Below are 14,651 nucleotides of genomic sequence, written 5' to 3' on the forward strand. Positions count from 1 at the left end.
TGGAATGTAAGTGCTCTGTGCAATCCCAGCCTTTGCTTCCGCTTGTTCTTTTTTGAGATAATGGTGTTCTGTATTTATTCATTGAGCCGTAAAAAATGTTTTTAAATAGGTTACACAGTTGTTAACGTCTAACAGCTTGACTTGCTTAACATTTTTTCTTTCACCCCCAATTCTAGGAAGGATTTCTGTGTACATAAGGATGAACCATGTGATACTGTTGGTAAGTAAATAAACGTAAGAGACTGCATAAACTACGTAATAAAATCAGTTTTATGTAAATAGAAATGAGAAGCTAAAAGATGAAAGCAAAGTCAGTGATGGAAAGCAATACCTAGCTAAAATTCAAAATACATCTTAAATGCTAATAATACTGTTAGATCGGTGTGTATGCTTCTAGCAAAGTACTGTGTTTTAGCACAATATTTCCATCTCTTTCATAGAGCAAACTTTAAACCTTTTTTATTTTTAGTCTCACTGACTAAAAATTGTTTTATTCTTTCTAATTTTGAATATGAAGCTAAGAAAATGTGTTTCTGATTATTTTTTATGCAATGGATTTATCTTTGGTGTGAATATGTTTATGATATATAAAAGAAATTTCCATAAGAATCTAATGCATGGTACAGTGTTTATGAGCTATTTATGTAAGAAGTTTATGAACTCCTTCAAAAGAATACAGGATGTGAGCTAGTGTGAAAGGCATCTTCTGACATCTTCATTTAAAGTAAATGCAGACTGTACTGAGTTTTTCTCTAAATATTTATTTAGTTCACACACTTTTTGGAAGACAGTGCTCAGTCTGGTGGAAAAGGTAGCAAAAAGTAGCAGTTGTTATGTTTAATTGTAATTGTAATTCTGGGTAAAAATACGCCATGACCTTAACTGAAGGATGTCATAGCATGTTCTTAACCTAGAATTTCAGTTTGCTAATAGAAGTCTTAAAGAGTTCTGTATGTGAATACAAATTTTCAGAACAAAATTTTTTTCCAGTAAGATTAGGATGATAATAATGTACTATTGTCATACTTGTGCTCCCTCCTAGGTGGAGAAGGAGTAGCTTTTTTTCCTGTTCCATTTCAGTTGCAAAGATTTGAGGAGAATTCTTATGTGAACTGTATTACCTCACCACTTGCTAGTCTTTTTTCTTGTACTGCTGTATCCCAAGTGTATATGAGTATGTCTGTGGGATGGGTATCAATAAAAAAGCCTTATAAATAAGAATGTTATGTGTTTCACAGAAGTAAATTATTACGAGTTCGTGGTGTTCTTTCACTAATTGGTGTATTGGTCTTAGGTGAATTTTGTATGAGTGTTTCTTGTTTGGAGGCATTTATTTTTGACTTAGTAGTGCAAAAATACTTCCAGCGGAAAGAGGAAGCAATGTGACAAGAAGTCTTCATAAAACTTAAATTTGGAGTACTTCCAGTTTGTCTAAATTAGGATAGGCTGCTTCCTGAATTTCAGAATTGAAGTGAATATATTCAAGAGTTTTCTCTGAACAATGTTTTCTCTTTGGCTGAAGCTTGGAGGTAGTAGGAAAATTATTTATTTCTGAATTTGTCCATAGAATTTTAAATTGAGTAAGATTAAACTGACTCAAGTATCAGTAATGAGCAGTTCAGTGGTGAACAAGCTGGGATGAAACTTGAAAATGTGGCAGTCTATTAATTGTTAAGAGCACAGGGAGTAAAGGATTTGCAGTCCTAATACTGTGATAAGCAAAATTAAGTAGATACCTTGGCTGAATGACCTGGCTTATTGTGGATTGGCTGCTGTGGACTTCCCTGTTCTCTGTGTTTGGAGGTTTCTTTAGGAACTGAACCGCAGTTTGTATGTGTAATTCTTTCCATATAGGTACAATTGTGCAGCATAAGCAAAGGTCATTGTTTTTCTTACGTTTCATCATTTATTTAATGAATTTCAATCATTATTTTCCCAGATGAATATAGCGCCTTTCCGTAAATGTAGTGTATAATTTTTTCCATGAATACTTATAGTACTGTGGGTCCATGCTCACTATTTAGAAGATAATTTCCTGAGATTCTTGTCCACCATAATTCTGGAGCTCATCTAAAGAGGAGTGTTGAAAAACTTTGCACATTTCTCTTGAAGAAAATTTTTAAGTTATCTTACTGTCACAGATATATTCTGTCAATTATTTTGAGGCTAACAGGTCTATAATGACAAATTGTTGATAGTACATGTAGAAGGTGGTTTCATTTTGGTATCTTTACTCTGAATTATTTTTCCCCTAGGAAAACCAAAAGGAAAATTTTATATTAAATGATGAGTAAAAGTTTGGTGAAAGGAAATGAAGGGTAGTTTGATCTTCCTATATTCATGCAAAAAGTTTATAGGCAAAAAGTGACAGTACATTCCAGGGATGTATCACATGCTGTAAATTGCAGAATTTGCCAAAGACAGTAAATGAGAAATGCTAATGTTAATGCTAATGCTATGATTCCCCAATGTCCAGATCTTGCCTCACCTTCCCCGCCTCTCCAAAAATCCAGAAGAATGCACAATACAGACTCTTCTCTACCATAAAAAAAGGAATAAAGCAATTCTCTCTGAAATATTAATATAACTGTACAGGAATGTGAGGCAGTCGAGATGATCTTGTAGCACTTTAGGCATTTAGAAATGAAAGTTATGAAAAAGGAACATGTACAGGACAGACCTCATTATTGGAAAGGATTGTCATGTTGGATGTTGGAATAATTCTTTGCAGAGATGAATGCTATGCAGACAAATACTGGATTTATTGTTTACTCATTACATGCCAAGACTCACAGTTTTCAGACTGGACATGAGTATCCTTTTAAGCCAAAGAGAAAAAGTGCCAGTATTCTGTTATGTAGACAAAGTTTTCATGTATTTAGGTGGCAAATAACACACTTTTCTGTACTTCCAGTCTTGTTCTACAAAAAGTACAGAACTTATGCAGTCTTCAAAAAGTATTTTTTCATTGTCTCTTAAAATAACAGTGATTTATATGAAGATTTGATGGTTTAAGATATAATTAACCAAGAACTCTATTAACAAAAAAAAAAAATGTTTGCTCTAAATCAAAACCATATGGCAAACCTCCCTGGATATATACTGGATTATATTTTGTTAATGATTTTGAACAAAGTGTGTGATGATAATCTTCTAAATATTCTTTCAGAAAAGCATTTAAGGTGGAAAAATGCAAGATTTTTTTTTTCTGCAAGGATGAAAATATGATTTGCGTTGATTGTCAAATATTACTTTCTTAGGAAAAAAAGATCCCTCTATCTGGGAGACCAAGCATTGTGGAGAAGAGAAGGCTTTGGGGAAACCTCATTGTGGCCCTCCAGTACCTGGAGGGATCTCTGAAAAAGAAGGGAAGGTTTTTTATGCCGGCAGATAGAGGCAGGACAAGGGGAAATGGTTTTAAACCAATAAACCAAAAGAGGGCATGTGTAGATTAGATATAGGTACGAAATTCTTTAACTCAGAGAGTGGTGAAGTGCTGGAATTGGTTGCCCAGAGAAGTTTTCAAGGCAAGGTTGAATGGGCCACTGAACAACTTGAAAGGTGTCCCAGCTCCTGGCAGGAGGGTTTGGAACTAGATGATCTTTAAGGTCCCATCAAATCATTCTGTGACTCCAAAACTCATTAGTACTTCATATTTTATAGTTTTGCAAAGTAAACAGAAAGAGAAGAATTATTTAAGGGATTACTTTGATTTCCCCAAAGTTTCTTGAAATTTTGGAAGTAGAATATTGTCATGGGGTGACTTTATCTTTAAGGTAGCTCTGGGAGCTAAGGAAGTTGAAGCTGCTGGTGGCTGATGGGAGTCTTTTCTCCTGACCAATTATCATTCATTTCTAAGAATTGACAGCAGTTTTGACCATTGAAAAGTGAGATCAACTTGTGAACACCGCCTTAAGATGTAAACCCAGAGTTCTCTTGCTCCCTTTTTGTCCGGCTTCTGAAAAGGTAACAAGGCTCTGTCTTGGCCTTCCCCCCCTGCCCCTCCAGGCTGGACAAGGCCGCAGAAGAGGGGGGGCGGGGGGGGCAGGGAAGAGAAATGGAGCCGGCCGGCTTGGCTTAGTTTGTAGTTTCTGCTGCTGGACTGAAACCTGACACCATGAACATCTGCAGTTTTTCCAAGACTTTAATTCTTTTACTACCTGGATAAAACAGATTACTCTTTTTTCCCAGAGAGACAGACAGAGACAATCAACATGCAGAAGACATCATAAAACCACCAAAGACAGTGAGGAAAAGAGTGAAGTTTTAGATGGGGAAGAGAGAATAAGGAGATGCTTTATAAGCTGAAATATTTTTCTGCTAAAGCTATGGAGATAGACAATAGTGTTTTGAAAAGACTCCTTTAATTCATGACAGAGTATATTGGGAGGAATGGAGTGTTCAAAGTGTGGATTTTGAGCAAAAGGTAGAGTAATTGTAATGCAGAGAGGTGCTGGAACAGAGTGAAGCGAAGACTTGAGGCCTCTTGAGGCAATGAGAAAACTGTTTCCAGCGAAGCTCACAGAGACAGATGAAGAGGAGTTTTGCCTTTGAATAACTCATCCTTAAAAAATGATATCTCTAGACTCATGGCCCATACACACCTCAGAGTGATGTGAAATGGGAGGAGTGAACTGATGACAGATTTCTGGGCAGCTGGCATCAGAGAAATAGGAAACTATAACAGAAATAGTTTTCTTGTGAGAAACTCCATAGATTAGCAGAAGAAGACTTCTGTTTCTCTACAAAGGCTGATGAAAAGACTCTAGCAGGAATTGGGACTGTTTTAAACACCAAAGTTCCAAAGTTTTTTGTCTCTATGTTGTCACGTGTACAAGGGAATGGTTGGGTAATAGGGGATAAAGGGGTTTTCTGGAAGTTTATTCTAGTGTTCTTATTCTTGTAGTTTTGTTAATAAATTTTCTTTATTTCCTTTTAAGTTTTAAGCCTGTTTTGCTCTTGTTCTAATCCATATCTCACAGCAAGAAGTAAGTAATTTTTTAGTTACTGCCTTAAAACCACGACATACATTTGGTGCATTGGCCAGGAAAACAAAATTAGCAAATCTAAACCACTACAAATATAGTTCTTTTATGCCTTTCAATATTAAGTATTTCCTTATTGCTAGAAATATTTGGAAATCTCTGCTGTATGCAGGGAGTTGAGGTTCTGCTTTCTTACTTCATAACTTAAATCCAGAGTAACTCATATAATTGCCTTCCTTATCTAATCCCTTGTTTCTGTAAAATGTTAAGCAAGACTCTCTTGTTCTATCAGTCAGCCTAGATCAATGGATTTCTGCAAAGCTATTCTGATTTCAGCATTGCCAATTGTTGCAGCCGCTGTGAAATTCATTTTGGGTGGAGAACCACAAAGCAATTAGGCTGAAAAGTGACCAGATCTGAGTGTTCTTGAGCTTCCTCTGGTGGATTGATTGATTGGTTGGTTGGTTGGCTGGTTGACTGCAGCATTCTATATTCTTTTTGGCCCCTCCTGTTTTACTCATGTGTATGCCTTCTGTCCTTTTTTCATGCACAGAAGTGATATGATGCTGCTCCCTTGATTCTCACAGTTCATCTATAGCTTAAAGAGAGGTTTCAGACCTTTATATTTCAGTATGGTTGTGAGGAACAACAGAGGATCTCTCTGTGGGTGGAAAAATAAGAAGGTGTTTTTATACAAATTAAATTTAATTTAGCTAATGAGAAGACTGGTTTAGGTATGTAATTGTCCAGAGTTTTTTTTCCCCCAGAAGATAACTGTTTTGGGATCATAGCATGTTTCTCCTCCAGACAAGCTTTGTTAACTTAGAGGAAGCTACTTTTTCAATTTGTGTTGATTTGGAATGTTCTTTTTCTTGGGCTCATGACAGGTAAAATTATGAGTGTAGGCATCCTACTGAATTTCTGAAAAATTTTAAAAGTAATTAAATAGTTGATTTTCAGAGGGTGAAGTCCATTGCAATGGAATCATCACAACTGGGGATTGCACATGCTCAGAAATCAACAGGTATTTTCTCAACAAATAGGCCTACGCGTAAACACAGAAAGACTATTTCTTGAAGCAAGTTTAGGCACATTATAATTTCCCTTCCTCTTGTCTACATTTCCACTTCAAGAAACATGGCAATCAAGATTATGACTCTCTGAGGCATACTTCTTTTGGATTAGACTTGTTGCTAGCTAATGTCTTCTGTGGAAACACTGTACTAGAAGGTTCTCAGAGTGCAGTGTTACAGGCATGGAAAGATTCTAAAATGATGCTTGTCTTGTGTTTGCATCAGTTTGGAGCCCTGTTAATCTGCTGAAACTCAGACAGTGACTTCTTTTTTGTTTGCATATTTTTAGATAACATTGTCAATTAAAACAACAGCTATAAGAACATGTGATTCTATCTAAACTGTTTGCTAAAGAATATTTTCCAATGAAATGCAATCTCTCAATAGAATTCCTCTAAAAACTTGTCAGATTGGTTTTGGACATAAATACAGTATATTAAAAATTTCTAAATTTGGTAACACCTAGTGTTGTAGATACAAAAAAGACGAGCAGAAAATTAAGGCGACATCAGATCTTCGTAGTGTTGCAAAGGAACTCAATGGTGTGGATACAAATCATAATCGATAAGGGATCAGACAAACATCTACACAATAAATACCACAAACCAAAATGAAGTGAAAGAACATATTTTCCATCCAACTTAGAAAAATATCAAATATAGATTTACTTACTTCTCTTTACTAATATGAAAGCTATCAATCTTTAATACAAAGATCTTGGAGTTTGTCCTTATATTCTGGGGACAAAGTTTTAGACCAGCTGTCTGCATTAACAGATATGATAGAAATGGGGAATTGGGCAGACTATCCATGTCCAATGAGGGTAAATGATGGAAATGCTAAAGCTGGATGCTTAGGACCAGTTACCAATGAACAAGCGGGCAAAGAAGTTGAACTGAGCACAGGCAGCAGTATAGCAGAAGGAAACTTTAGAAGTCCTGCTTTTTATCTTCTCTGTTGAGTCAAAGTTATCAAAGAAATGCACTTCCAGCAGTTCCAAATCAGCACGGTGAGTTATTCAGGTGTTGCAACTTGTGGGATATAGGAAGGTTTCTCATCAGTCAAGACAAACAGGAACCTGAAAAATCCCAGAGCCTGTCATTTATGGTATGTCCTGAAGTTGACATGCATTTTTGGAAACAGGTAAAGACAGGTAAAGCTGAAACTAGGGTGTGGGCCAGGATGACTGCCACATAGGACAGAATATAGAACCTGTGTATAGGTTCTGCTCTGTACATAGCCAAGTACAGTCAGTCTTGCAGATAGAAGTGCAGGAAGCATGCTTAAATGAATCTCATAACATTTTTTGCAACATCTAGGATTTTTAATAGTTCAGGACTGCCCACAGTCTAGTTTGATATTGGTGAAAAGTGTTACGTTTCAAGTAATTGAATACTCTTAGAGTATATACCATTTTAAAATTCTGTTGAACAAGGTTACCTGTACATAGAGATGCATCATTTTCTTACATATTCATCACTAGTGTAATTAATTTGCTTGGTTTTGTTGTGAGTGTTACTGCTCTTGGTGCCATGGGGAATTCAGAGTGGGAGGAGGGCAGTTGAATGACAGATTGGATGATGAGAAACAATTACAGCAGGTTTCTCCCAGCAAAGGCATAACTACAGTCTGTTAATTTTCCTAGGTCTTAAATGTTCCCTGACATACTGATGCTAGACAAAATTTTCAAAAACAGCAAAAGCATTTTAAGCTCTGCATTTTGTTCTGTGAATTGATTTGTCCCACTGAACAAGAGACACTCTAAAAATTGTAATCTATGTGAAGGATATTCTGACATTCACACAACTGCGCTCACTAGTTAATTTGCAGAAGATTTCCTGTGGAGATTTCCAATGTCTAACTTAACCTAAGTTATTCACATAACCTTTACAATACATGCAATTTTGCATTCATACAACATTCTTTTACAGCAGAATCATGACAGTAATAATTCACAGACTTACATAGAAAGTAAACACCTCATACAATGAGAGCAGGACCATCTTTTAAGTGCTTTTATAGAAAGCTAGCTGAAGAAATCTCACTCAATTTTAATTCCTGGACATTTGTTTCTTCTAAAAGAAAAGCACTCTAGGTCAAATGTGTAGCTGGAAATGCCTGAGTAGCTCCATTATTCACATGTGACTTATGAACATTGATTTTTTTTGTAGAAATGGAAAAGTTCCCTGGGAAGTGATAGCCATATGATAGTCCAGTGTATCTAGTACACAAATACCTTTAATACACAAGCTTTTTAAAAATAATTGGAATATTTTGACTTCTACAGCCTACAGAATAAAATTTGGTTTTGTCACTGAGTTATATAAGCACAGCAAAACAGATCCTAATTAATTGCAAATTCAATAAATATGAAAAAACAAAGCAAAATAAGTAAATAGAATTTAGTTTTCCTCATATGTCATAAAACATCAAATGAATTATGCATTTCTGGTGCAGTTTCTCAGAAGCGCAGAATGCTGACTACGTGTAGTCAGTCATCAAATCCAGACATTGTTATTACAAACCTCAACTTTATTCTTCTCATACTAAATTCAGCTCTAAAAATTATTTAGCTTCATGTTTCCAGCAAAACTCTTAAGATGCAGATACCTTAGCTGCTATTTTAATGAGTTCCAATAAATGACAAGACTCTAGTGAGACCAGAGACAGAAGTTTTCACATCGAGATATGCAAACCTTTGTTTTCAAGCGATGTTGTAACTCAGACAGAAAATTGCTGGGTTACAACACATCAGATTGTTTCATTTTCCAGTGCTTTATTTGAAGTGTTTAAAGCTTAATTAATCTCAACAGTAGTAGGGTGACAGAGAATGAATCTGTCTGAATGGACTCTTGATGGCAATTTCATAATCACTGAGGCTTTAATTAGTGACCTTTACCATACTTAAAAAACAAGTCTTCTCTTCATTAAACAATTGATCAAGAACTTGATGCAGGCAATTCCTTTGTTTTCTTATTTTATGTTATTTTACTTTGAAGTCTTTAGCCAATGTATTTAGAGAGCTGAAAGTAATGGAAAAAAGGTATTTTCTGTTTAGTTTTTCAGATTGTACTACAGAGGTCACGTGCTGATTTCTTGCTAGGTGTGTGTAAAAAGTCTGTCTAAGGAAGCAGTAGGGCCTTTGAGTGTGTTTCGGAGGATGGGAAGGTTAATTTTCATGTCTAAATATAGTTTCAGATGTTTACAATGAAGTCTATGTAAATGCTAGATAGAGCTGAGAAAATCTATGATATTCTGTATTGAATTTCCATTAACCTCTGGATGTTCTAGTTCAAGGAAATTTTGAGGCTGAAACATGTTGCTCATTTGATATGTGGGATAATTTTGTGTATTTGTTGATGGTGTGCATGGTTGCCTTTGATACTATTTATTTGTACAATAGCTATTTATCTGTGTAGTAGTTCTAAATAAAAAAATATATGCACTATTGTTAAGATAGTATTAAAGGATCAATCATTCCTCGGTTACTAAAGAAATAAACTTTTTCAGATAGTGTCTGTCTTGAAATATCTCTGAGGTTAGATGTGATTTTTTCTTATATTGAAATCATAACTATTGGATTAGACCTGTGTCTAATTCCTGTTGCACATTCCAGTTCAGATTTAGTTGTGCTCTTTCTCATTTAGTTAATATGTGATCCTTGTTCTCCACATATGTTTAAGCCCCAGTGGATTCAGCTACAAGATCAAGCTCTGAATTTGGTTCTTGACTTGAGTAAGGGGTGGTGTAAGATGCCTCAGTACCAACCACAGGACCTCATAATTTCATATTCTTTCTGTGAAAATGCAGTAAAACTTTGTCATTTTTCTACAGGTAATGCTGGTTCATCTCTAGGTACATCTTTTATTTATATCTCTTGTTTTCTGTGTTTAGTTTCAACTTATCTGAACTATTTAAAATCATTTTTCAAAGGAATTTGAAATATAGAGACATGTACTATAAGTAAGAATTTAACATTACACTGAATAGCATTTAAAATATTTATGTTTCAGTCTGGAACTTCAGTTCATAATTTTGTCCATAGACAAAACTGCCATGTCTATCAGAAAAAAACACTCCAAAGTAAGGAGAAAAATGAATCTCATCTATTAGTGCATGTTTACTATGTGTTAAAGAAAAAAGAAGGAAATTACAAGCTAATTATGACAGTAATTTGTGTTTGTCTTGTGAATAGTGTGTACTTTGTAACTCATGTGGGAATCCTTCACTTAAGCATGCCAGATGCAGAAGTGAAAAATCAGTGAGGCCTCAAAGCAATACTGCCATGGTGCACATAGCACATTTCTTAGAGGTGCTCATGCCAAGGTTGGGGCAGGGTGGTGAGACACAAAGCAGAAGACAGAAGTGGACATGGCTTAGTTAAGATTAGGTAAAATGGTTTCTCTAGGAGAGAATTTACTATTTTTGCTAATCAGATTGCAAAATATAAAAAAAAGCAGGAGCGATGTAATGACCCTCTCAATGCATTAAACAGTGAATTAAGTTTTGTGTCACTCTGTTCATTGAAATTTTTGAAAAACTGAATCAGATCCAAGCAGGTTTGAGGACTTAAAAATACCTTTCATTGTCTCCTGGATTTCACAACTTCAGTACTCATCTTTTATGTTTTTTTTATATGAAAGATATAAAATCATGTAGGTTGGAGCTGTAAATAATCATGCATCAATAATAAGCTTCTCTATTTGCCATAAATCTCTGGATTAGTTTGTATAAAGAGTTGTTCTTCACTTAATGTATCATCCATACAAGTAAGTTTTAAAAATAAAAAAGTAAAATGTGCTGTCACACATTAAAATTAAAGGCATTAAGATACGTGGCTGTAAAATACCTGTTTTCTGCCTAGCCAACCATTTTGCTAATATTAGTCTTGTGTTCAGGTCTTCATAGATATGCTTGTGTGTAGTATCTTTATCCCTTCAAAAGAAAATTTTGCAAAGTTATGCATGAATAGTCAACTTTATACAGTGTTGTGCACTAAAAAATCCTGGTGTTTTTTAGTGGAAATGTTTTCAGAACAATATTTTTGGAGACCACACAGCTCCTTGAAATTAATGCATCGGTTTCTTTGTCCTGTAACTGTATAATGGCAGGCAGAAAAGCAGTGTAATGGAATTAGATAGCATTTTTTTTTAAGAGTGGGATTGGAAGTCAGTGATACATGAATCCTTTAACTGAGGAGGAGACAAAAAGAGCTCCATATTTATGGAGAGAACTGCGGATGATGTATTCAACTGCATCTAACTTGTCAAAACACAAGGAAAAGTGCTCCACAAATGGTAGCAGAATAGAACAGGGCCAAGTCTCACTCTTCATTTAAATATCTTTGGGAAGACTTTCAGTTTGAATCTGTTTCATAGCTCCTTTTTGTGACATTTAAGTGGCAACAAGGGGTTTTTTGGTAAGTTGTTTTGAGTCTATACTGAAGTTTTTATGTTCTCGGGATGATAGTACCCCTACACTGAATAAACCATCGAGTCTTCCTTTACTCTGATTGCTCAAGCAGAGATTAATGCTGCAGTCTAGTTCTCATCATCATCTTGCAGACTTTTCAAAGGTAATTTTAAATAATGGGTACCTTGGAAGAAGAAAGACCTGGTACTCTCAGTCTATTCAGCTTGCTTTCGTTGAACTCATCATACCAACAAACTCCAGGAATTTGTGAAGTTTGCAAGAGCATTGAGACGTGGACTTGAAGAAACTCATCAGATTGCTCCATTGATCAGTTAACACTGACTCTTACTGGGGCAGCACAAACACTTTCATTACGGGTGATAATACAGTATGGAACAAAATAGTCTTAGTTATATCAATGTAGACAAAATACAGGATTAATATCTGCAGATAGCAATAGCAATTTGAAATCAAATTATTTTAGCTGAGAAGAGGCATGGTGGAAAACTCTTCTCAAGATAGCTTTTCCCTTATTCTCATTTATCAAAAGATACTAGCTAAGCTATGCATCAATATCTGGTCCTTGTTTTCTGTATAAAGGAACAACTGGCTATTCAATTCACATTTCCTGTAAGATGTGCTTCTGCTATCAGCAGCCCCAATATCAGTCACTTTCTTATAGTGCATCTCTCTCTTCGTGAAACAAAGTACAGTTTCACACAAAAATCTTAAATGGTACAAACTTCACAAGCTTTGGCCATAGAGTAGTACATTATGCTAAAAATCAAAGGAAAACCAGACTACTATTCCCTTTCAATCCTACTAGCTGCCCCTTGTCTCACATAAAAGAGAGAACACCACATTAAATATTAAAAAAAAAAAATCCTGAATATTTTCTATAAGTGTGATCTCAGCAACAGTAAAATAATCACTTCCATATCACTGTTGAGTGTATCATAAAAACATGAGAAATGTTTTACAGGAATCACTCAGGTTGCAGAAAATGAGGGAATATTTTACTGTGCTGAAGCCCTGTGTATCAAGGAACAATTTTATGTTTCTGTAACAGAGTGTCATTTCCGCACCAAGATTGGTATAATAAAATAAGCTGCAAAAGAAAGCAAGACAGTCTTGTTTTCTTCATAGTTTGTTGCAAGAAGCAAAATAGGTCTGAATAATGTATTGTAGTGTGAAAATAACATGAGCAATTTCACACTGTTTTTTTGCATAGGGGATGGTACCAGCCATCTTCCAGGAAGAAGGCACCCAAACTAAGTTACAGGAAAATCAGCTTAATAGGGTATCAAGGCTGTAAATCTTTTAAGACCAGGAAAAGCATTGGTGATATATTATCAGTAGATCAAATTGGTAAGGGGAATTGATGTTACACAAGCCTGGGAAACGTATTCAGGAAAAAAATGATTTGATGGAATGAGACAGGAGGTGAATTGAAAGGCGTTGCAATGTGTGTAGATACACAGAACATGGGGGCAGCTTTAGCAGCTGCACATTTTGTAAATGTGAGAACTGAAACCCAGATGTCAGGAAGGCAAGAAGAGAGATGAGCACCTGGGTGAATATTTTCACTAGTTGGATGGAGTGACATAATACTTAATTATTTCCAGTGTATATTTTACTCTGTGATGCTAATATATTTTGATCCAAGTGTATAGAGTTGTAGGCTTGAAGTATTCTAAAATATGTTAAAGTGAACTCACACTGCGCAGCAGTAGAAGCAGTTCTGAAAGCTAATTGTACCATCTTGTGTTCCAGGACTACATTTTTTATGGGGAGAGTCAAATTTTTTCAGAGGCAGAATCAGAGACAAGAGAGAGTTGTAAACATACAGCATTTGCATTAAAATAGGAGTGCAATAAGTATTTTCTACTTTTTTTTTCTTTCTATTTACAAATAACAGAGGATGTTAAATCTTGAAATTATAGATGCACTCAAGTTTTAAGGCCAGCACAATCTTTTGTTTCACAGAAGTGAAGTCAAATTTCCATTTGGAAAATAGAGACTGCCTCAGAATTGATCTTGAAAACTAGGGTTTTAAAGCCCCTGGATAGTCCCCCTGGAAGTCTAAAACCTACACTTATGTCAGCATTTTCATCAACATGCTGTTTCTGTGCACTGTGCTTCCTATTGCCTTATGCTAGGGCCCATGACATCAAAGTATAAGACTTATTTTAAAAATACTTAAAAAGAAAGTGTTAGGGTGTTTTAATGTCTTCCAGACATTTAATGTATTTTTTAATTGACCAAACCTTTATGTACATTATTTTTATAAAAATATGCTTAAATAGTGATTAAATTAAAAAATAAAAAGGTAATTTAAATGACTGGCAGCAGCAAGAAAGCACCTGAGAACAAAAATGTAAGAAATTATTAGAAAGGGTTGTCTTCATCAAATATGGTAGTTTGTCTTTCTTCTTGGTAGCAGGTATTTATACTGTGTTTTCTTGTACTCTGGTATTCTTGGCAAACTAAAATTTCACTTGCCTTTTTGGCAAAGGTGCCTGCCTTTGAACTCAGACTAGAAGCTGTTGTTCCTACTTTCCCTTTGAAAGTCATACTGTAGGAGAAACTTCAGTTTACAAGCCTCTAAAACATTTTGCACAATTATACTGGGCTAGAATATGAACTTGTTCTCTCTTTTTGTTAAAGTTAACTCTTTTAAAATACTAGTCCTAAGAAATCTATGCCTTCTATTTCTTACAGACTTCTGAATGGACAAATACCAGATATAAGTCATCCAACACTAATGAGGCTGTTTAAGCATGAAAGATTTGTTCCATGTATCAGGTGTTTCTAAAAAAGTGTTCTAGAAGGAAAAATGCAGGTCTCATAATACTTTTTTTTCCTGTTATCTGTTTTTGCAATGGGACATCTATTTTTAAATGATCTGAGGAATAATTTGTGTCTTAAAAGAGCTTCGCGGAGAATTTTGACTTTCAAGAACTCCTCTAATAAGCTTTTGTGTGGCGCTAATAAATACAGATAGCCACCTGCATATTCCCATGTTGTGTTCACAGTGGTCCCACTTGCTTCCTGATAGTTTCAAGAGCTACTACGTGCTCTGATATGAGATTAGTTTCTGATTAGCAACTGAACGGAACTTGGCTCAAACTGAAAACAACAAGGAAGAGAATATGTTTTAGAAAAGACTAGTTCTGTGTGG

General features: G+C 35.3%; 1 protein-coding gene across 1 annotated transcript in view; it reads left to right on the plus strand.

Annotated features, from left to right (window-relative positions):
* The window catches only part of ADAMTS19 (ADAM metallopeptidase with thrombospondin type 1 motif 19), a 139,102-nt gene that overhangs the window by 46,790 nt on the left and 77,661 nt on the right, over positions 1-14,651 (plus strand). Inside the window, exon 7 of the mRNA XM_058826247.1 lies at positions 177-220. Coding sequence (XP_058682230.1) covers positions 177-220 — 44 coding nt within the window. The remainder of the gene's footprint in view (positions 1-176; positions 221-14,651) is intronic.

This window comes from Poecile atricapillus, chromosome Z (assembly GCF_030490865.1).
Source record: "Poecile atricapillus isolate bPoeAtr1 chromosome Z, bPoeAtr1.hap1, whole genome shotgun sequence".
Lineage (NCBI taxonomy): Eukaryota > Metazoa > Chordata > Aves > Passeriformes > Paridae > Poecile > Poecile atricapillus.